Below are 21,919 nucleotides of genomic sequence, written 5' to 3'. Positions count from 1 at the left end.
ACTCTGCCTATAGTTATCCTTACTCGTTCCCGTCTAGTCGTGCCTGCAATGCCACCTCATACAGCTGACTGATATCTTCTCCAGTTTATAGTCCTGACCTCCCCCATCAGGTACAGAATTTTATCCCATTTCACCCTTAACGTCAGACAGGCATCTCATCGCTAACATAAGCAAAACAGGATTCTTTATCTTCCACCCCTAACCCTGTTCCTCCCCCAGCCTTCTCAAGTCTGGAAATGGCAAAACGTTCACAAAACCATATAAGTCAACGTCCTGGGAGTCGTCCTTACCTCCTCTTTCCCTCACACTGGGCACGTGATTCATCAGCAACTCCTACGGGCTCCACCTTCGCAATGAGTCCCTGATCTAGCTTCAACTGCGGCCACCAGCATCCCTCTCTCAAGCTGCACGATACCCTCCAAGCTGGCATCTGTAGGTCCACTTTTGTCCCCTTTGTTCCAGCTGCTCAGCAGCGGCTGATCACTTTTAAAATCATAAATCAGATCAGGCCAATCCCCTGCTCAAAACCCTCCATACTGACTTTTCAACTAGCCCGTTTCCTAGCCAATGTCAACCTTCCCTTCCTCTACCCCTGCTTCTTGGAGAAAGTAATGGGCAAGGCTAGAAATCTACATTCCCCAGATTCCCTTGCAGTTGGGGAGGCCATGTGATTCAGTTCTAACCAATGAGACTTGATAGGGATTCTAAGAAAGCCATGTTTTCCTGAGAAAAAGGGAGAGTGGAATGCCATACATCTTTTGACCCTGTTTTCCTTTGTTTCTGCCTGGAAAGCGAGTACCCAAAGATAGAGCAGCCATGTCAAAGATGTCAGGACAGGAAGGGAAAAGGGATCTTGCTCCTTGAACCGCTGCATCAGCCTTTGAATGGCCATCCCTAGACTTCTTGTTACATGAGAAAAAATACATAAATTCATGACTTGATCAAATTGCTGTGATAGAGTTTCTATTGCATGTAGCCAGATACAATTTCTGGCACAAGCTTCTCATCACTTGTTTTTAAAAGAAATTCCCAAGGCCTTACATGATCTCTCCAACGCATACCCTACCATTCTCTATTATTCTTCCTGCACCAGCCTCATAGACCCTCTGGGCTGTTCTTGGTACATGCCAAGTTCATTTCTGCCTCAGCGTCTTTGCCCTTGCTGTTGTGCTGGCATGCTCTTCCCTGAGACCTTTCGCATGGTTGGCTTGAGTCCCCCCCTTCACTCAGCTTTGTGCTTTAATGTCAGCTCTGGACCAAGATCTTGCCTCGACTACTCCATCCAAAATTGGTTCCTTGACAGTCTTTAACTCTTTAGTGATTTATTTTTATTCAGTTATCACTAACTAAACTTGTCTCTGCCTGAGAGTATGTAATTTATTTTCTCGCTTCTTTAATGTCCGTCTATTCCACTGGAATGAAAGCTTCAAGGGGTACAGGCACATCCCCAGTACCTGGGAGAGTGCCTGGTATGAAGTAGGCATTCAAAAGTTACTTGTTTAATCAATGACACAATCAATTCACGGCATCCTGCAACTGAGATGCAGTCGACCTTACACCACTCAGCAGTTCTTTGTAATAAAAACACTGTGTACTATCCTACTATAAGTTAAAGAGGCGGTGTTGGGTTTATTTTTGGTATGTTTGTCATGCCAGCCCTTTTTCGGGCTACCAAATTTGGAATCGGCACTCTGGACACATAAACACTTAATTTCATGGCCTCACCTGAAATTCTGGACCGGCTTCGCAATTTAAGGCTCATCTAATGACTGAACTTTGCAGCAGGGCGTCCAGACATCTGCACTGACACTGAACAACGCCCGCCATGGTCCTGCTTTCTCCCAGATCACCCAAAGGACGGTGAGTTGGTGAATCCATTCAGAGACCAGAGACTCGTTTTTTCTCGGACCTTCTCTAGATTGGGCCAGGGCCGTGATCACAATGTGGGCAGTATCATGCCAGAGTGATAAAGGCGTCGGAAGGCCTGGTCCCAACCCCAGCTCACCAGCTACATGGCCAGCCTGAGTTCGCGGGGTCCCAGGGAGGCACACACATCAGGACGTGCAATCAGTTCCCTCCCTATAAAGAGAGAGGCGGGACGTGCGAGCTCTGCAGTCCTCCCGGCTTCCTGGATCCGAGTCTTTCGCTTCCCTTCCACCCTCCTGGTAGCCTTGCACGCCCACCTGTGGCCCGAAGCCGCAGCCGCCAGGCCCGAGGCGGGAGCCCACCAACTAGCCCTTCGCGCGGTCAGCCCCGCCCACTCCCGTCGGCCCCCGCGGGCCGCTCCCGTCGCCGTGGAAACGAAGGCAGCCAAGCGGCGCGGCGGCTTCCGCTCCTCCGCGCCGGGGAGGGCTCCGGCCGACCGCGATGCTGAAGGCCAAGATCCTGTTCGTGGGGCCCTGCGAGGTGAGGCCCGGCCGGCGGGGGCGGGGGGCGGGGCCCGGGCGGGCGCGGGGGCGACCCGGGGCTGTGCCTGGCGCCAGGAGCCCCCCAGGAGGCGGGAACCTCGTCCCCCCGCGCCCACCGGGTGTGCGCCGCTGGCCTCAGCGGGAACTTGGCGCCCCCAGACCTTGACCCGGTTTTCGTGAGGCCTGAAAGTCGTGAGTGGCGTTTTGGAAGCCGGGTCTAGGTTCCACGACTCTCCTTTGCCCGTGAGGTTGGCCCTAATGACCATGCCTGTGGGACAAGAAAAGCAGACTGTGTTCGCTCTCAGTGTGTGTATGGTGGTGGTAGTGGGAATTAAATCTACGTGTGGACGTCATACACAGGAATAGAGTCCCTTGGATTAAAGCTAAGTGTGGAAAACAACAACAACAACGTGGAAATGGCCAGTGAATAGTCTCCATCTCCTGCAAGCATCGCGATTGGCCTGGAGGACTTGTGAAAAACACAACGTGCCAGTCCTGCCCTAGGGTTTTGATTCAGTGGGTGTGGGAGGGGTCTCAGAATCTGCCTTTTACTGACGCTGTTCGTCCGGGGACCCCGCGTTGAGAATCACTGTAGTATGTGCATATACGGAGAGATGTGTTATGCATCTTGAGACAGGGAAAGTCGCCTCAAGCACAACACAAAACTGAGGAAGCCTTAAAAGAAATGACAGCGAAGTTGAGCCTGGGGAAAACATCTGCAAAATACATTACAAAGAAAGAATAGGTAGCAAGCACAGGGGAAGTCTCCAAATCAGTAAAGAGAACTCAACAGAAAACCGAGCAAAGTCTGTGCACATGAGTACAACTGGCCAGTAAGTATAAGAAGCTATTCAGCCTACAGTTAACAAGAACACAAATTAAAACAAGAAGGTGACCCTAATTTGCCCATCAGAGTGGATGCAAAAAGGTTAGAACACTGGGAACATGAAGCATGAGGATGCTCGTAAGGAAATGAGTACTTTAGGATTCGTCGATGGGGCATTGATAACAGCTTCTTTGGCAGTCCAATGATTAACTTTAAAATGTGCAATAGCTTGCAGGGCACCTGGGTGGATCGGTCGGGTAAGCATTGGACTTCTGCTCAGGTCATGATCTCCTGGTCTCGTCAGGCTCTGAGCTGTCAGCTGGAGCCTGGAGCCTGCTTCAGATTCTGTCTCCTTCTCTCTCTGCCTCTCCCCTGCTCGCACTCTCTCTCCCTCTCAAAAATAAACCAAAAAAAAAAAAAATTTGTTTTAATGTGCAGAGCTTGAGGCACCTGGGTGGCTCAGTTGGTTAAGCGTCCAACTTAAGCTCAGGTCATGATCTCACGGTCCGTGAGTTCGAGCCCCGCGTCGGGCTCTGTGCTGACAGCTCAGAGGCTGGAGCCTGCTTCCGATTCTGTGTCTCCCTCTCATTCTGCTCCTGCCCTGCTCACACTCTGTCTGTCTGTCTGTCTCTCTCTCTCTCTCTCTCAAAAAATACCCATTCAGCCTTCCCTGACCACCCAAAGTCCCTATGACGTTATCCTGTTTGATTTTTTTAAATTTTTTTTTAGTGTTTATTTATTTTTGAGAGAGAGAGAGACAACCTGAGCAGAGGAGGGGCAAAGAGAGAGAGAGAGAGAGAGAGAGAGAGAGAGAGAGAATCTGAAACAGGCTCCAGGCTCTGAGCTGTCATCACAGAGCCCAATGTGGGGCTCAAACTTGGAAACCGTGAGATCATGACCTGAGCTGAAGTCGGGCGCTCAACTGACTGAGCCACCCAGATGCCCCGATTTTTTAATTTTTTTTCAAATTGAGATAGCGAGCAGGGAGGGGCAGAGAGAGAGAGGGAGTGAGAGAGAATCCTAGGCAGGCTCCATGCTGCCGGCATGGAGCCTGTTGCCGGGCTCAAACCCACGAACCTCAAGATCATGCCCTGAACTGAAACCAAGAGTCGGACACCTAATTGAGCCACTCAGGTGCACCATCCTGTTTGATTTTTATTCTAGTACTTAGGACTATTTTATCGTATGTGTTACAACAGCACCTGGCAGGATAGACACTTAAAAATACCTTACATACCAAACAGGCAGCTTCTTCATTTTCCCAGAAGAATCCTTCCCCTCAATCAGTTGGTTTTGGCTAACGTGTATATACACTTTAAGGACATAGACGAAATATATCAATACACCTTTATAATGTTTTATGTATACATTTAAAGGAACATTAAGATATATATTAATTTGGAAATGCTGTTTTATTCCATACTTGCCTTTCATGATAGCTTTTTTTTTTTAAGTTTTATTTATTCATTTTGAGAGAGAGAGAGAGAGCATTCACATGAGCAGGAAAGGGTCAGAGAGAGAGAGAGAATCCCAAGCACAGAGCCCCACTTGGGGCTCGAACTCATGAACCATGAGATAGAGCTGAGCCGAAACCAAGAGTTGGATGCTTAACCAACTGAGCCACCCAGGTGCCCCTCATGCCTCACGACACAGTTTTAAAATTCAAGCCCTTCTCCTGCACCTTGGACACCCAAGTTAATTTTATGACCAGAGCCACTTTTAAAACACATCCCAAAGCCCATCATCTGAGTAGTTTTGGATATAAGGACTTTTTGAATCTGTGTATGACCCTGTTCCTGGAAATGTACTCCAGCCCGAAGAGCCATTCCTACAACATCGGGCCATTTGCTTTATGTGTTCATCCTATAGATAAACATTCGTGATCTCCCCAAACATAACCACTCAACTGTGTTATTTTTAAGTGACATTTAATTTGTGAGGCTGCATGGTCGGGAAAAATTACTAACACCGTATTAAGCCCTCATCTTTTTCTGATTCTTTCAAGTGACTTCTACAAGCCCCCCAAACTGGCATTGATTGAAATTGTTCTAACCAAGCAATTGTTCAAAATAAAACAACCGAGAGAGCAGGGCCTAATTTCAGAGATTTTTACAAGGACTCAAGTGTAAGAGATTCCCTTCTGAGGAATAATTTGGGGGGAAGAAAAAACCCTTGTCTTATATCCGAGCATATACAATATTTGTTAAACGAATGGCACAAATGTATAGAAAATACCTGAAGACAGATCATAGTCATTACCTCTGGGGAGGGAATGGAGCGGACAGACGGATGGGTGTTTGGGGCGGAGGGCCCCTGAGGGCTGTTTTGTTACTAGCAATGTGTGGGACTTGTATTATCTAGAAGGAGGAACGGAGGAACGGCCCTGTGTGACGGTGTGGCACGGCCAGCCACTGAGGGACCCAGCTCTGCCTTTGAACTTCTCTGTGACCTTGAGGAACTCCCTTCCCCTTTCCGGGCCTCAGGGGAGGTTTCTTGATGCGGAGAGGAACGTGGCAGCAGACAGACTCACGCTAACAATTCCCTTCTGTTCTCAGACAAGTTAACGGAGAGCCAGCCAGGGACGTCAGTGTGGGTAAGGTCACCCAGTGGCAGAGATGGCATTAGAACCCCATGCACCCCGGGTCCCAGGGCAGGCCGTGCCCACCACGTACAGTAAGGCAGCGAGCTCCTCCCAAGCGGAGAGAGCCCTCTGCCGTGGCAATCCCGTGGTGACCACCATGCCCGGTTCCAAGCCGGCTACCGGAGGCTCGCTTGTGGTTACTTTCCTGCCCTTCAGCACAGCCCTTTTATCATTTTCACTTCCACAGAGTGGAAAAACCGTTTTGGCCAACTTCCTGACAGAATCTTCTGACATCACCGAATACAATCCGACCCAGGGAGTAAGGTGAGCCCCGACAAATCTGTCTCCCCAAGGGCCCCCCGCTTCTCTGGGTGACGGTGGCATCCCACAAGTATACCATGCCCGAAGTAGAGATGCTGCCTCTGTTTTTATTTCTTAGGATCCTGGAATTTGAGAACCCGCACGTCACCAGCGACGACAAAGGCACGGCGTGTGAATTTGAGCTGTGGGATTGTGGCGGTGACCCCAAGTACGTACGTTTCCTTTGAAGAGGGTTTGCTTCATCAAATGGCTCAAAACCCAGCTGCCCGCCAAGCACCCTGGACCCGGGCCCAGCACACTCCCTAGCATGTATTAGGGGCTTGATCGATTATTTGGTGATGGGCACCGCTCTTGAGAACTTTAAGGATCGGGTTATGACACAATGAGAAGTCATCTGTCAATTAACACGAAGACGTTATTTTTATAAATTTTTTTGATGTTTACTTATCTTTGAGAGAGAGAGAGAGAGCGTGAGCAGGGGAGGGGCAGAGAGAGAGGGAGACACGGAATCCAAAGCGGGCTCCAGGCTGTGAGCTGTCAGCACAGAGCCCCACGTGGGGCTCAGACTCACGAACCACAAGATCGTGACCTGATCCAAAGTGGGGCGCTTAACCGACTGAGCCACCCAGGCGCCCCAAGATATTATTTTTAAAGTCCCACAGGTAGAAACCAGAAGCACCTAACATCCGCTCTGAATCCAGTGCTGCCTTGCAGGTTCGAGTCTTGCTGGCCAGCCCTGATGAAGGATTCCCACGGGGTGGTGATCGTCTTCAATGCCAACACCCCAAGCCACCTGAAGGAAATCGACATGTGGTATTCCTGCTTCGTCCAGCAGCAGCTCCTACAGGACACTCAGTGTCTGTTGATCGCACACCACAAACCAGGCTCCGGAAGTGATAAAGGAAACCTGTCTTTGTGTAAGGAGGCTGGAATTCTCTTTCCCGCTCTTGTCTTGAATGTTCTGGTCCCTTGTATATTGTTCTGGGTCTTTGAAACCAGCTGCTACGTGCAATTATTGAGCACCTGATGTGCCCTAGGCATTTGTTTTTCCTACCATGTAAATTGGCATCCCCAGCTTAGACGATCTGTCCGTCATAGCATCCAGGCCAGGAAAGAGACACTTTAAAAGCAGGCAGACACCAAGAGGGGGGAAACCTGGTTTTAGCCACTCATCAGTACTACTAGGGACATTCTTTCCTGACTGGTCTTTTCTCCAGAAAAACTCCCGTTAGCACGTAACACACACCATTACAGAGGTGACAAAGTGCTCATGGAAAATGACTTGCAATATTCAGAAATCTCTTCCTTTCTGGTGTAAGAACAAAGGGGACCTGGAAGTGGACGCCAGGTGGCAGTGTGGTGGCATTATTTATTGAGCACCTGTTATATGCCAAGCACTATGGTGAGTGCATCGGTAGAAACTTCATCTGTTAAATCATGGCAGGCAAAACCCACCTTTATTTTTGGACCCTAGAAAGTTAAACAAATTGGCTTCTGTTAAGACTCGGGTCAGCGGGAGCTAGAAATGGCCCCTGGTTCAAAGCTCATGCCTAATTACATTGTTTCCTCCTTAAGCACCCCCCTTGAACAAGCTGAAGCTGGTGCACTCGAACCTGGAGGATGACCCTGAAGAGATCAGGGTGGAGTTCATAAAGTATTTAAAGAGCATAGTCAATTCAGTGTCTGAAAGCAGAGACCGGGAGGAGATGTCGATTATCACGTGACCAGCCTTCATCCGCACTCTTCCGCGTTGCAGATGGGGTCAGCTCATTTCCCAGTGCACATCTAGAATCTCGTCCAGCTATTGATGTGTCCTCCCCGTGGCCGTAGAAGAGCTTTTCCTTGTCTGCTCTAAGGTACCAGTCTACCAGGGAGTTGACTCCTACTGTTCGTTCTCTATCCTTCGTTCAGTTGAGAAAATCCTATTGTCGAATGCTGATTCCTTTGCCCCAGATCTCTCCAAGAGCTGGAAAGCTGAGGTGTTTTTCTTTCCTCTTCCTAGACGTCAAGAGGAATTATAACTGTCCGAGCCAAACGATACAATAGTAGTTTCGTTCGTGTGTGTTGGTTTGAATGGGATTTTCGTTCCTTAATTCACTCAACAAATACCGACTTGTCATGTTACACTGTTCTAGCCGCCGACCACGTACAGCTTGAACAAAACATAAAAATCTCCACCCTCGTGGAACTGCCATTCTGTTCCTCTAGATAGTGGCGAGGTTGAGTTCAGAAATTAAGTACTGCACCTTAGATATGGGGAAAAGTTACGGATTCTGGATTTTCTGTAATTGGTCTAAAGCCCACGCTCCCATCCTCCTAGATAATGGGGAGACCTGGACCACACTTGAGGCCAGAGAAAGGTACAGTTGATCCTCATTCATGGGTTCTGCATTTGCAGATTGCTTACTGGCTGAAATGTATTTGTAACCCCCGGACCAACACTCAAAGCGCTTTCACCATTATTCAGAGTGGCAAAAAATCTGACCCCCAGGCACGCGCGTTTCCAGCGGAGGCTGATCAAGGCCACGCTCTGCCTTCTTGTTTCAGCTGTCATGCTGTAAACGGGTGTCCCTATCACAGCCTGTTTAGCGCCACATTTTCACATTTGTGTGCTTTTTGTGAGTGGTTTCGCTGTTTAAAATCACCCCCGGACGTGGTGCTGAAGCACTGGCTGGTGTTCCTAAGCGTAGAAAGGCTGCGATGTGCCTTACAGACGAAACAAGTACTTTAGATGAGCCTCATTCCAGCATGAGTTATAGCGCTGTCGGCTGTAAGTTCAGTGAATCAACAACACATATTAAATAAGGTGTCTTTAAACAGAAGCGTCCAGGGGCGCCTGGGCGGAGCAGTCAGTTGAGCGCCCGACTCTTGATTTCCGTTCAGGTCACGATTGCGGCGTGGTGGGATCAAGCCCCACATCGGGCTCCACGCTGAGCACGGAGCCTGGTTGAGATTCTCTCTGTCCCTCTGCCCCCTCCCCTGCTCACATGCTCTCACACTCTCTTTCTCTCTGAAATAAAAAATGATAGGGGCGCCTGGGTGGCTCAGTCAGCTAAGCGGCTGACCTCAGCTGAGGTCGTGATCTCATCGCTCGTGAGTTCGAGCCCCGCATCGGGCTGTCTGCTGTCAGCGGGGAGCCCGCCTCGGTTCCTGTCTCCCTCTCTACCCCTCCACAGCTTGTGCTTTCTGTTTCAAAAAATAACATCAAAAAATTTTTTGAATAAAAAATAAAGTAAAAAGAAATGTAAACAGAAGCATCCATAAAACAAGGTTACGTGTTGATGGCTGATGAAAGTGTGGTCAGAGGTGCACAGGAACACAACCCTGTATTTACCCAGAAGCGATGGTTCGGTATTCCCTAACCCAGTGTGCATGGTGACTTTACAGAATGTAAGGGCCGTGGAGAATGAGAAACAACTGTTTTTTTTAGATCACAAGACATAGAAAAACAGTTGATTCTAAGTTTCCAGGTTAGTTCAGTCTCTGGGATAAATATTTAATCAATTCAAGGTTCTAGTCCATTTCCTTGCAGTGTCAGGGTGTCCGGACAGTGTTTGTGCTACTATTGGGGCGCGTCCTCTGGTTGCCTTCCTGACCTCTGTCAGCGTGTCACTGGCCACCCTACCGGCCGTCTCCTGTCAAGTGCATGACTGGCATGGCCCACGGAACATACCTCTCTGTATCTGACTCAAGCCTCCCTCTGCCGCTTCGTTATAAGGACACTTATAATTGCATGAAGTGCCCACCTAAAGATCCCTCAATCACATCTGCGAAGATGTCATGAAACAGCATGTGTCCCAGGGACTGGGACCCGAGATCTTCGGGGGCCATAATTCAGCCCGCCCCAGATGCTGCTCGCTGCGGCATTAACGGAAGAGGAGCAGGCTTGTGGGGAGTAAGGGGAGATGACAAATGACCAGTCCGAGGTGACCCAGCAAGTTAGGGACAGGGACAGAGCTGGACCCCACCCACGCCCCTGCTCTCTCCCCTGTCCCATGGCAACGGGACAGATGAGTCCACCAGTGAACAAGGGAGAGAATGTCACCCCCGAGACAACCTAGTGAAGCCACAAGCACAGCACTCCAGGGCAAATAACCTTCCTTGAAGCCCAGGCACCCAGAAAGTGGCTTGCAAGTATGTTGCAGAGAGAACTTAGCCTTAGATTTCCTGACACCAGTCAACGATGGGATAGTACTGAAGCTGTAGCTTGCAAAGAAGGCTATGCGTGAGTCACTCCTATCACACCCTGAGTGTCCACATCTGGAAATTGCTCAGGGAAGCTGCTGGAGATCAGTATACTTTTTGTGGAACGGCAGAAGACCCTTGTATCCAAAGGGTAGGCGAAATTGTTAGAACAAAGAGTAGAGATTTGCTGGCAACCGAAGACGTACGAGAGTTTAAAAAAAAAAAAAAGATACCCATTAAAAAAGTATCTGTTTTTACCACTTAAGAAAATTATGCTGAACTATGTCTTCTAGGTCTTGACTTTAGCCTTCCCCACCTGATGGTTGGGACTATCTTGGCCTTGGCTGATACTTTCTCAACAGATGTATTCTTTCCTCAAGCAACAAATGAAGGATCCCGTTTTAAAAACCAAATCCAAAGGAATTAAATTAGCGAGGAGGGAGGAAACTCCTCTGCTTTTGAAACGGTAACAGATTACATGTTTTTGATGTGACTTCGAAACTGCTTTATCAGTTAAATAATTCTCTACATTTATGATACTGGCCATTCTTCCTACCAAAGTTAAAAGCCAATGGAAATGTTGTGTCTGCCAAGTATTCCCACTTCAAAAGGAAAGTTCTCCGTGCTTTGATGTGAGCAACACCTCATCTGTCTTCCTGCACTCTACGGCTCATTCGTATCTAGGCCTCCTGATAGCTTTAAAAAGTATGCCTCCTTCCTCTAAAGCCTCAGTGCAGATTTACCTCACACTTAAGCAGGTCTTTGGATGGGAGCATAATTTTAGTTTTCGGACGTTCAAAGTGCTATGTAAAATAAAAATAACTCACCTGTGTTGCATTTTGTCTAACTGGAGTTTTGTGGAGTTTATACAGAACTATCCTTTTTTCCCTCTTTTGTGTGACTTTACGAGGCCTGGAAAACACCCACGTGTGTGTTACCCATATCATGTAATGAAATATTTTGTCCAGAGGAATAAAATTCTGATTTTATCAAAGTATTTAGTGACTTGGTTTCTACTTATAGAAACCTATTTCAAGTACATTTCAAGAATATTTTGCAAATCCAACTACACTTGGAATTTAGCGCCCTTTTTGGGGGTGCAACGGTTAAAAGCAGGAAGTTGTGCTTTGCATTAAAAAAAAAAAGTGACAGGGCGCCTGGGTGGCTCAGTCTGTTAAACCTCCAACTCTCGGTTTCGGCTCAGGTAATGACCTAAGGGTTCGTGGGTTAGAACCCTGCATCCAGCTCCAGGCTAACAGCTCAGAGCCTGCTTGGGATTCCTCTCTCCCTCTCTCTCTCTCAAAATAAATATACAAACTTAAAAAAAAAGCAGTGACAATGGTTTTAAGGTATCAATCACAAATGAGATGAACAATCTAAATAGAATGGTCCTTTTTTTGAGAGGGAGAGAGAGCGCGAGCAGGGGAGAGGGGCAGAAGGAGAGAGAGAATGTTAAGCAGGCCCCCACACGGGACTCGATCGTATGATCCTGGGATCATGACCTGAACTGAAATCAAGAATTGGAGGCTCAACAGACTGAGCCACCCAGGCGCCCCCTAAAAAGAATGATTCTTACGTATGAGGAAGCTAGTGTAAGACAGTAAGTTAGGTCAAATATATATGTCGGTCAAGGAGCATGGACCCGGACTTGATTCTATTAGCTGCTGAAGAGCCCTAAGCAGACAGGGACAATTATTTTGGTGGCCGTAGAGACTAGACTTAGGGGAACATCACTGGGGGCAGGTCGACTAGGAAATGCGGAATGTCTGAAATACGGCATTGAAAACGGGACAGGTTCTGTAACTGTGTAGGAGGTAAATTTTGTGTTTGGTGGACAAGAAGGAAGAAGGCGACTCAAGCCCCCCTCTGCCACTACGTTCAGCTTGCCGGGTTTTTCGCAGGTGCTCAACGTAGTGACCGTTAATCAATGACTACGGTTCCCATAGGCCTAAGTGCAGCGTCGCCTGCATTTCCCGGAGGGCTGTGCGAGGCTCGCTCCGGCCCTGAGCGTCCGTGGAAAAGGTAAACAGGCGGGGAGCTGCTCCCTGCCGTTGCTTCATAACCAAGTTTCCCATTCTCCTTTCCTCCTCTATCCCTCTTCTCTGTCTCTCGCTCCTCTGTTCACGGGCTTCAGGAGCTCAAATACTCGGGATTTGTCTCCTTTAGCAACAGTTCAGTGCTACCGGTTCGGTGCCGCGCGACCGGAAGCGGAGTGCACCCGGGGCCCTCTGGGAACTGTAGTTCTGTCTTTCCATGGCCTCTCTCCGGCGTAAGGGCTCCGTCTCCTCGGACCCAAGACCAAGGCCTGGGTGGCAGGGACACGTGACCTGTCTGTTTGGAAGCTGTGGGGACTGTTCCTCAAGCCCAGACCGCCGACGGTTGTAGAGCCCACGAGCCCGGCCCGTCTCCGCGGTGAACGGCTCGCCGAAGAGGCCTCTGGGAATTGTAGTTGGGGGGGAGCCGGGCCAGTGCGCGAGGTCCGAGTTGAGACCGTTACTCGCCCCCGCGGTCGGAGAGAGCTCGGGGGTCGCAGCCACACCCGCCCTTCCGACAGAGAAGGCTTTGCCTCGGCTTTCGGGAGCCCAGGCAGGAGGGCGGCCGCAAGGCGAGGTGTCGGCCCTGGCTCAGGGGAAGGTAGCTGTCAGACGTGGTGCGGAGGGTCGCGCAGTGGGTCGTAGCGATGAGAGCGGCATGAGAGCGTGGCCTCGGGGGAGCAGTTAGTCCAGTCTCTTCTGCTAGAGAAGGAGGGACCGAAGCCCAGAGAGAGTCCACGATTTGCCCCAGAGCGAGGGTCAGGCCCTTGTCTGTGTGCTCACGCTTCCCTTTCGAGCACGGAGCACCGTACCTGGCACAGAACTGGCGCCCAAACGTCTGTTAAGTGGCATTTCGTTGTAAGAACAGGCAGCTGAAACTCTTTTCACAAATTACAAGATTAAAAAATAATCTTTTTAAAAAAAGAGGGAAGTGGACCTATAGATGAGACTCATCAGCCAAATGCAACCTCTAAACTTTATTCGGATCATGGGTCTAACAACCAATTGTGCAATTGTTAAAAATCCGGGAAATGTGAACATTGATGGGCGATATGAGTCACTGTTTAAAAAGTTCAGCTGTTAGGGTTATGCTTTAAAAAGGAAAAGTGTCTTAGAGACACATACTGCAGATTTTACGAGTTAAATGATGTCTGAGATTTGCTTGGAAGATACCCAGTGTGGCCAGCGAGGGGAGACAAGAAGGGCAGAAAATAAAGAGCTATGAAAACTGGGTGAAGGATACTAGAGAGGGTGTCGTACTGTTTTATTCTCTGTAGTGATATTGAAAAGGACCATAATCAAGGGGTTTTATTTAATTCTATTGTGTTTCAGAAAGTTTCTTAAATAAGACGCTCAGGGAGAGTTTGTCTGAAACGAACCCTCCCACGGCACAAGTGAGCCTCCTTGGGGACTTCTCCAGTCAAGAATGACCACAGCAGTGACTGGGGGCTGTGTCCCAGTGCCTCGGGATCCTTCAGAAGGACAGAATTCTGACCATGAAGGTGGAAGCAGAGGACCACTCGTAGGGGAAAGACTATGCTGCCAGGTAATCAGCCTCCCAGCCAGGAGCTGGCCTGTCCGCACTTCAGAGAGTTCTAGACCCGGGAGGCTCGGGACCCCACCCGATTCTGCGATGGCTCTAGGAGCCCCCGCCAGTGACTGAGGACACAGGGACAGTCTGCAAGTTGCCCATCCTGGAGCTGCTGGTGCTTGAGCAGCTCTTGGCCATTCTGCCCAGAGGCAGTAGGGCTGGGGCGGGTAGGGCACCCCTGGGCGACCAAGAGGAGGTGGGAGTCGTGTGGAGGGTTCCAGTGAGAAAATGACCCAGGCCAGCAGGTAGAAGAGAGAACTAACTTCTGAAGATAGGGAGGGGTAGGTCTTCCAAAAGAAAATGAAGGCCATGTCTGTTTTGACCCTACACCGTGTCTCTGTGTTCCTCTTCTCTCTTCCTGGTACCTTTGAGGATCAAGTTCAATCACTTGATGGAATGAAACATAGGATCATTTCCTAGGTTTGTTTGTTTGTTTTTCCTGACATTCTGATTCTCATTCTTACCAAGATGTGCATCGTTTAAGTCATTATTTAAACCACTGAAATTCGAATCATTCTCTATGGAAACTAAAAGACATATTCTTCTATCACAACACACAGTCATGTGCATGTTTCACATTTCTGGCTGAACTGCCCAATCCCAGAGCTCCTTAGCTGCTGTGTTCTTGAAACTTCAAAGGAAGGACTTCACCGTATCCCTTCTGTATACCTTCTTGCTGAAAGGCCAGCAAAGACTGTTTTTAGAAAACTTGTTATCTCTGGAGACAACTAAATGCAAAGTCTGGAAAATTCTCCAGCTCAGCAGACGCCTTGGCTTCACCCTCGTAAGAAACCCTGAGTGAGAACTGCTCAGCTCAACTAGAAGCCACTGGGGAGAAGTTAGGTTGGATTCAGAAAAACTGGAACTTCTGGGGGGCGCCTGGGTGGCTCAGTCAGTTAAGTATCCGACTTTGGCTTAGGTCATGATCTTGCAGTAAATGAGTTTGAGCCCCATGTCGGGCTCCGTGCTGCCAGCTTGGAGCCTGGAGCCTGGAGCCTGCTTCAGATTCTGTGGCTCCCTCTCTCTCCCCCTACCCCACTCATGCTCTGTATGTGTGTGTGTGTCTCTCTCAAAAATAAACATTAAAAAAATTAAAAAGAGGGGTGCCTGGCTGGCTCAGTTGGAAAACGTGTGACTCTTGATCTCAGCATTGTAAGTTCAAGCCCTGTGTTGGGCGTGGAGATTACTTAAATAAAATCTTTTTTAAAAAATACACTGGAGGAAAAGGTCTAACAAAACATTATCTTAAAAAAAAAAAAGAAAAGCAAGTAACTACCTTTATTTCCTTTAGAGCTCCCACTGTTCTTACTGGTCTCCAGGACAGGAGGTTTGCCAGGGGGAGACGGCTCCCCACGCCCAGCAGGGGAATCAGCACACTTGAGCCCCAGTTCGAACGTGGATCTTGGGAGCTCTGCACCAGTGGTAGGAGGCGGCATCCCCTGGGGAGCAGGTCAGAGTCTTTGATGTTTTTCCTGGGCACTCCTGTGTTGAAAAGCAGGACAAAACACACAGCGTCCAGACCTGTGCTGGGAGTTGAGAGTGATCATCCACCTGGCATGAGACCTCAAGTCCAGGACTCAGCGAGGTCCTGAGGTCATTGGAGCACAGCAGAGAATGTCAGGTCATCCCCCAGTGCCCCAACCACAGCGGCGTGGCCTTCCATTTCCTGAAGATGGACACGCTATCGGGCTGTTTTGAATTCTGGTGTGGTAGCATTTTAGCTACATGGCACTCCATGGTATGGCTCATGGAGACCTTTATTGACGGTAATAGCACCTTTCTTCTTTCCATCATGTAGCCTCTACTCAACATTTGAAGGGAACCCAGCAGATCCAGCCACCCTGGGTGTATGGAAGGGAGGCCTGCTCTGGGGAAAGGCAGGCAGTTGGGAATCAAAGAGAACGACCCAACAAAGCATCCATCCCAGCCAGAAGGAGAAGCAGGCAGGGTGGAGGGGCTGGACGCACTCCTGTCCCTTACTTCAGAGAAGAGGCATGACATCACCGTTCATTTGCCCCCAATTCTCAGAACTCAGCACGTTGCTTTGTACGGGGACTCTTAAGTGCTCATTGCAAAGCCAAATACCACCGCTAGGGGGCTGCTGCTTTCGATCGGCTGCGCGTCCTGATCTTTGCCTGAGCAGGAGGGACGGAGAGGGGACTTAACAGATTTGGACGCAGTGGACGCCCACGTCAGGAGAACATCACGCCCCGTCCTGTGGAAGTGTGGTTTTATTGAAAAGCTCCCACACTGAAATAAGTGACACACTGGACAGCTTCTAGAGTCTCCTGTCACCATTGGGATCCGTGGGACACGGTATTAGAGGAGGCCAGACTCCTGCATGACATTCCTCTGGTGCCCACCAGAATGGATGGATGGGGGGTGTTCAGGTATTGAAATGCTTGTGGACTGGCTGGTAAGCAGCTGCTGGTCTGTGTCCCCAAGTGACCTCCCGGCCTCCTTGGCACCCCAGCGACTCCTCCCTGACCCTCGGGACCTTTCTAGGGTCAGGCATCTAATGGTCATCACTCGCTGGTACAAGAGGCCCCTGGGTCTCCAGATGAGATCATGACCTGAGCTGAAGTCAAGACGCTTAACTGACTGAGCCCCCCAGGGTCCCCTCATAACCTTTTTAAAAAATACACGATTGGGGCCCCAGGGTGGCTCCATCGGTTGAGCATCCAACTTTGGCTCAAGTCATGATCTCACGGTTTATGGGTTCGAGCCCCGCATCGGGCTTTGTGCTGACAGCTAGGAGCCTGGAGCCTGCTTTGGATTCTGTGTCTCCCTCTCTCTTTCTCTGCCCCTCCCCCACTCATGCTCTGTCTCTCTCACTGTCAAAAATAAATAAACGTTAAAAAAATTTTTTTAATTAAAATATAAAAAATATATGATCATTAACTAACTGGAATTTAAATAAAAATTTGGAAGAAAAAAATGGATGATCAGTAATTTTCTATAACTTTATTTATCATTGCTGTATCATATGTCATCGTTTATTCAATCCATCCCCCATGGCAGGTGTGTTTTACTTCCACGGCCTTTCTCTGAAGAGCAAACAGGTAATATTTGGATTTTCCACAGATAATTACAGACGGTGGCCCGAGGAGTAAGGACGAGGCGTTCAGCTCATGTCGGGAACTTGCTGAAAGCAGAACCCACAGGTGACTTCACAGGTACCAGAGCTGGGAGACACCTCGGAATGTTCCAGTACCTTAGACCAGCATTAGGGAACCTTCAGATGGGAGGCCAAGCAGCTGCCCCGCCCAAAAAAAGAATTTCAAGCAGGAGAGAGAAGCAGCAGCCATGACAGTGACAAAAGTGACCCACACTGCAGGCCAGGTGAGTGCCTTGTTCCGAGTCAGAAATGTTGTGCAGAGACCCCATACATGGAACATGCGTGGCCACAGTTTCCGGGCAGACCCAGCCCTCAGTCGGCATCAGCCCGCACGGGAGAGGACCCTGGACCACTCCAAGTCGGCCACTCCTTCAGGAGGACCCGTCCCCAAACACGGGCTTCGGTGTGGCCCTGCAGCCAGCGGGGTTAGTGCTCCCCCGGCGTGGAAGGGCACAGGGAGCTGGCCTGGGCAGCGGCTTGTCCCCCAGCCGCTCCACTGTCACCTCGGCCACCCAGTCTCCACTTCAGCCCCCTCTTGGGCCACTTTTCTCTGTCCTTCTGCCTTTTCAAAAAAGTGATAATACACTTACTCTCTTCTCAACAAAAGTAATACATGTCTGTAACAGAACTGTTTATTTTTATTTTTTTAATCTTTATTTATTTTTGAGAGAGAGAGAGCAAGCGTAGGGGAGGGGCAGAGAGAGAGGGAGACACAGAATCTGAAACAGGCTTCAGGCTCTGAGCTGTCAGCACAGAGCCCGACGCGGCGCTTGAGCCGTGAGATCATGACCTGAGCTGAAGTTGGACACTTAGCCGACAGCCACCCAGGCGCCCCTGTGACAGAAAATGTTAAATACATCTGAACAAAATGAAGAAAAGAAAATTAGTCATCTGTAACATTGACTGTCCTTGCAGCATTTGTTTCTAAGCCTCCATACACATTTTGTCCAGTATTCAGATTTCTCTAAAAAAAGGGCAAAAAACAGGCGGGGAACCTCCTGGGGGCCACAGCTACCTGCCTCCGGGACTTCATCTTACCTGCCTTTCAGGGTGGGAACCAAGACAGGACGATGGCAATACCTCTCTCGGCCACAGGAGGGGGGTGTTTGCTCATGCACGTCCTGTGCTTTCTGCTTGGGTCCAGAGCTGGCAGCTGCCGGCTCCCGTCGAAGGCACCGCAGTCAGTCCTCGATTTATGGCTCCTACTGCTCACTGCATCTCTTGGAAACCTTCTTGGTCCACGAGGGGCAAAAGGACAGAAGTCACTGTTTCGCCACATCTGCCTGAATCCTCGGACAGCTCTCTCCTTGCTGTCGCAGCCTGGGGCTGCCCAGGAAAGGGGTGAACCACCAGCCTCCTGGGGTCATCTCCACGCTTACCCCCCTTCATGGTTTCCCATCGTCCTCGGTCCTCCGGCGCTGTTGGCTCGCACACACTACGCTGGCGGCCTTCGCGCCCCTCTGCCTCTGCTCCATGGCACGGCACACCCTCCCGCGTGTTCCTCTCTGCACCCCAGGCTGATGCTTCCTCTTTCGGGTTTGGCCGGCCCGTTGCTTCTTCCCAGAAGTCACTCTCGGCCCTGCGAGTCTGGGCTACGCGATTCTCCTCTGTGCTTCCGCGTGCTTCCCTTCCAAAACCCATAGCGTGCTGGATCGTCCACCGCCCCCTAGAACGAACGGAAGCAACGTGAGGGCCGGGGCCATGTCCGTCTTGCTCACTGGCATCCCCGGCGCCTGGGGCTCCGTGGGGCTCCGTCCGAGTTCGCTGGATGGATGAAGGAGTGAGCGAGTGTGCCTTTCCCTGTTCCCTGAAGTAGAGTCTGCAGACGCCAGTCCTCGTCCCTCCTTCCGTCCCCCTCCCCCCAGGTCACCAGGTACCGCTCCGGTCCCCTGTGTCTGTGGAAACGCACCCCGAGGAAGATGCAGTGCTGAAGGGCAGCTGACTGCCTGTGGCGGCGGGGAGACAGAGGCGCGAGGAGCGGGACACCCCTGGTGTCAGACCCCGGCTCTGCCACTTCCCGGCTGTGCCCGTGCCTCATTTTCCTTATTTACAAGGTGGTGCTGACGGTACCGGGCTTGCAGGGCTGCTCCGAGAAGTCGAATGCTAGCCTGGCCGGCGGCCGGCAGTCACGAAGTCAGACCTGTGCCTCCGTCTCCCCTGCGCACTCTCCCGAGGCACCCCCCCCGCCGCCCCCCGCTATCTCCGAGGCACTACCCTTTTCCCGATTCCCTTCTCCTTTCCCCACGGTCACCCACACCGCTTGTCACTGACACCTCCCCGTCCCGTGTCCTTTATCCCCAGCACGGGTAATAGCACCAGGCACAGCACAGACGGGATGCAGAAAGGGTGCCCGTGGAGTGGCTGGATGGATGGAGGGACGAGTGAACCAGTCACAGCAGCGCCTCTGGGATGCGTTCACCGGTGGTGGTACGTGTGATGATAGTCACCAGTGGACAAGTGGCCTCCTGCCTGCCGGATGACACCAGGGACAGGTGGGGCTTATGTGAAGGCAGGCTGCCAGCCACACCCTCATGAGGCCACGGCAAGAACAGAAAAGGTGACACCACCCTTGACTGAATGGCCAGGAAGGAGGAGGGGCGATGAGGAAACATCGCAGCCATGTGGAAAGGCCCAGAAACACGGAGCCCCAGAGCCCTGGTTCTTCTCTTCTGCTCAGCGTTGTGGACCCCAAGGACAACACATGCACGACTGACCCTGAGCAAACAGTCCTACAGGTGTCTGCATTCCTTACAGATAGATGGTCTGTGGTCCCACCACTGGGGCTAAAAGTTCAAGTTCCAGCCAAATCCTTCTCTAGGTTTCTTCCTTCCTTCCTTCCTTTCTTTCTTTCTTTCTTTCTTTCTTTCTTTCTTTCTTTCTTTTTAATGTTTATTTATTTATTTTGGAGAAAGCACAAGCAGGGAAGAGGCAGAGAGAGAGGGAGGGAGACACAGAGTCTGACGCAGGCTCCAGGCTCTGAGCTGCCAGCACAGAGCCCGACTCGGGGCTCGAACTCACGGACCTCGAGATCATGACATGAGCTGAAGTTGGACGCTTAACAGACTCAACCCCCCCCAGGCGCCCCTCTAGATTCCTTTCATGGTGCTTTTCTCTGATATGAACATTTTCCATGCGGCAGCCCCCTGCGGGCCCCCGTGAGCTCCCTCATTCCAAGGAGCTCCAGCCAGGATCTTAGGGGGATGAAGAAAGGCTGACTTCTCCTCAGATGATCATGGCCCTCGATTCACCACATTTGAAAGATTTAGCTCCTGAAGGGCTCATCTGCTGTAGGGCGAGGTCTGTGCTTTCTCAGAGCATCGCTCCTCTGCTCGCAGAGGCCAGTTTCTCCCGCATGACACCCGGGAGGTTGGGCTGACGTGGCTTGGGCTCTATGTGTCCCTCGCGCCCCTCCCCTGTGACTTTCTCGTCTCTGAGAGCTGCTCGCCTCCTCCTGAGGGTTTTCCTCCGTGGCTGCCATTCACAGAGACTCTCTGTGGGATGGATTAGGAAATGAATGGAAATTTTCTCTTATTCATAATAATAGTCAGAGATTTCCTCTGTACGAATTCTTTGACATCCTGCCGGAATCCTGCCCAGATGCGCGGCCACGCATATCCTCCCAGCGGAGCGAGGTTTGGGCTTCGTGGTTTCCCAAAGCAATGCCTTTATCAGCGTAAAGCCTCTCGGGAGCGGCAGCACCCCCTTCGAGGGTGGCCCCGTGGTTCTGCTGTGGCAGGAAGGCTGAGTGTTGGAGTCGACAGGATGTCCTCAGTCCTGGCCTCATACCGTGATGACACCATAGGAAATGAAACTGTCACAAGTCCCATTTCCATGGGGCGGGCACCCGGGTGGCTCAGTCGGTTAAGCGTCTGACTCTTGGTTTCAGCTCAGGTCATGAGCTCACGGTTGTGTGAGAGCCCTGTGTTGAGTCCGTGCTGACAGCAGGGAGCTGCTTGGGCTTCTCTCCCCCTCGATCTCTGCCCCTCCCCCGCTTGTGCTCGCACGCTCTCTCTCTCTCTCTCTCTCTCTCTCTCTCAAAATAAATAAACTTTAAAAAAAACCAACAAAACAAACACCAAGGTCCCCATTTCCAAGAAACAAAGCTCTGTGACTGCACCAACCTCCCGGCCTCTGGCTGTCTCCTCTGGTGATGGCTGAGCGAGAGAAGGCGCTGCGGCTTGAAGCCTTTCTTTCGCGAGGGGGTGATGGGCCAGCTGCATTCTGAGCGCCCGTGGTCACGGCCCATGTCACGGGTCCCCCCAGAGTGCAGGCCTCCCCAGTGCTCTGAATTTGCCCACCCTCCTGTCCTGGCCCAAAGCCCGCCTCTTCCCTGAAGCCCTCCCGGGACTCTGCAGGCCTGCAGTTGGACTCCCCGCTCCGTGCTTCCATAAGAATTCACGGCCCACAAAACGCCCTAGCCAGCACTCACGCAGTGTTCTAGGCCTTCATGACCTTTCTAGGCCTTCTCCTTCTCAAACAGACTTAAAGGAAGCTCTGTGAGGAAGAACCACGTCTCGTCCTTGGTATTCTCCGTGGCTCCTCTGAGCACCGCGGGACTTGGGGTGGAGACTGGCTGTGGCTGTGGACGCTACGGTCCAAGAGGACGGGCTCGCCGCTCAGCGAGGTCGTGGGTGGAGGCACACCTGTGACTGAAGACGTGGCCTGCCTTCCCTGGGACGGTGGCCGGCTCATGCAGGAGGAAGGTGACCTCGTCCTTGCCGCCCCCCCTTCCCCCCGCCCCCCCCAACCGCAGGCAGCCTTGCCACATTCGCCCCGATACCCGGAAGCTGGCCGTTGCTTCATCCCCGTTGCCTCTGCCGCTGCCTGGGAGTGCCGTTGGGAGGGGGAGGCAGGGA

The 21,919-nt window shown here is 51.0% G+C and overlaps 2 protein-coding genes and 1 long non-coding RNA gene across 6 annotated transcripts in view; 2 read left to right on the top strand and 1 right to left on the bottom strand.

Annotated features, from left to right (window-relative positions):
- Window positions 1–2,204, bottom strand: part of COL26A1 (collagen type XXVI alpha 1 chain) — a 196,138-nt gene extending 193,934 nt beyond the window's left edge. Inside the window, exon 1 of the mRNA XM_078439961.2 lies at window positions 1,726–2,204. The gene's annotated coding sequence lies outside the window, so the exon portion shown is untranslated. The remainder of the gene's footprint in view (window positions 1–1,725) is intronic.
- A 69-nt stretch (window positions 2,205–2,273) lies between these two features.
- IFT22 (intraflagellar transport 22) lies at window positions 2,274–9,379 on the top strand. 4 transcript variants are annotated; one of them, XM_060649267.3, is made up of 5 exons: window positions 2,274–2,406; window positions 6,063–6,139; window positions 6,255–6,344; window positions 6,791–7,053; window positions 7,712–9,379. In XM_060649267.3, exons 1-5 carry the CDS (start codon window positions 2,368–2,370, stop codon window positions 7,858–7,860), a joined length of 618 nt encoding a protein of 205 aa, XP_060505250.3. In that variant the 5' UTR covers window positions 2,274–2,367; the 3' UTR covers window positions 7,861–9,379. The 4 variants fall into 4 exon arrangements, with proteins under 4 accessions (XP_060505250.3, XP_060505251.3, XP_078296088.2 ...); XM_060649268.3 differs by having other exon boundaries at window positions 2,276–2,406; window positions 6,851–7,053; XM_078439962.2 differs by lacking the exon at window positions 2,274–2,406 and adding an exon at window positions 5,793–5,827.
- A 3,230-nt stretch (window positions 9,380–12,609) lies between these two features.
- On the top strand, window positions 12,610–21,107 carry LOC132689489 (uncharacterized). Its single transcript, XR_009615028.3, has 3 exons — window positions 12,610–12,955; window positions 13,687–13,900; window positions 17,030–21,107. It is a non-coding gene; the product is annotated as an uncharacterized LOC132689489 (long non-coding RNA).
- Window positions 21,108–21,919: the final 812 nt, after the last annotated feature.

This window comes from Panthera onca, chromosome E3, assembly GCF_046562875.1.
Source record: "Panthera onca isolate mPanOnc1 chromosome E3, mPanOnc1 haplotype 2, whole genome shotgun sequence".
NCBI lineage: Eukaryota > Metazoa > Chordata > Mammalia > Carnivora > Felidae > Panthera > Panthera onca.
The sequence above is the reverse complement of the archived record's forward strand: the minus strand, read 5'-3'. Positions and strand labels throughout refer to the sequence as shown.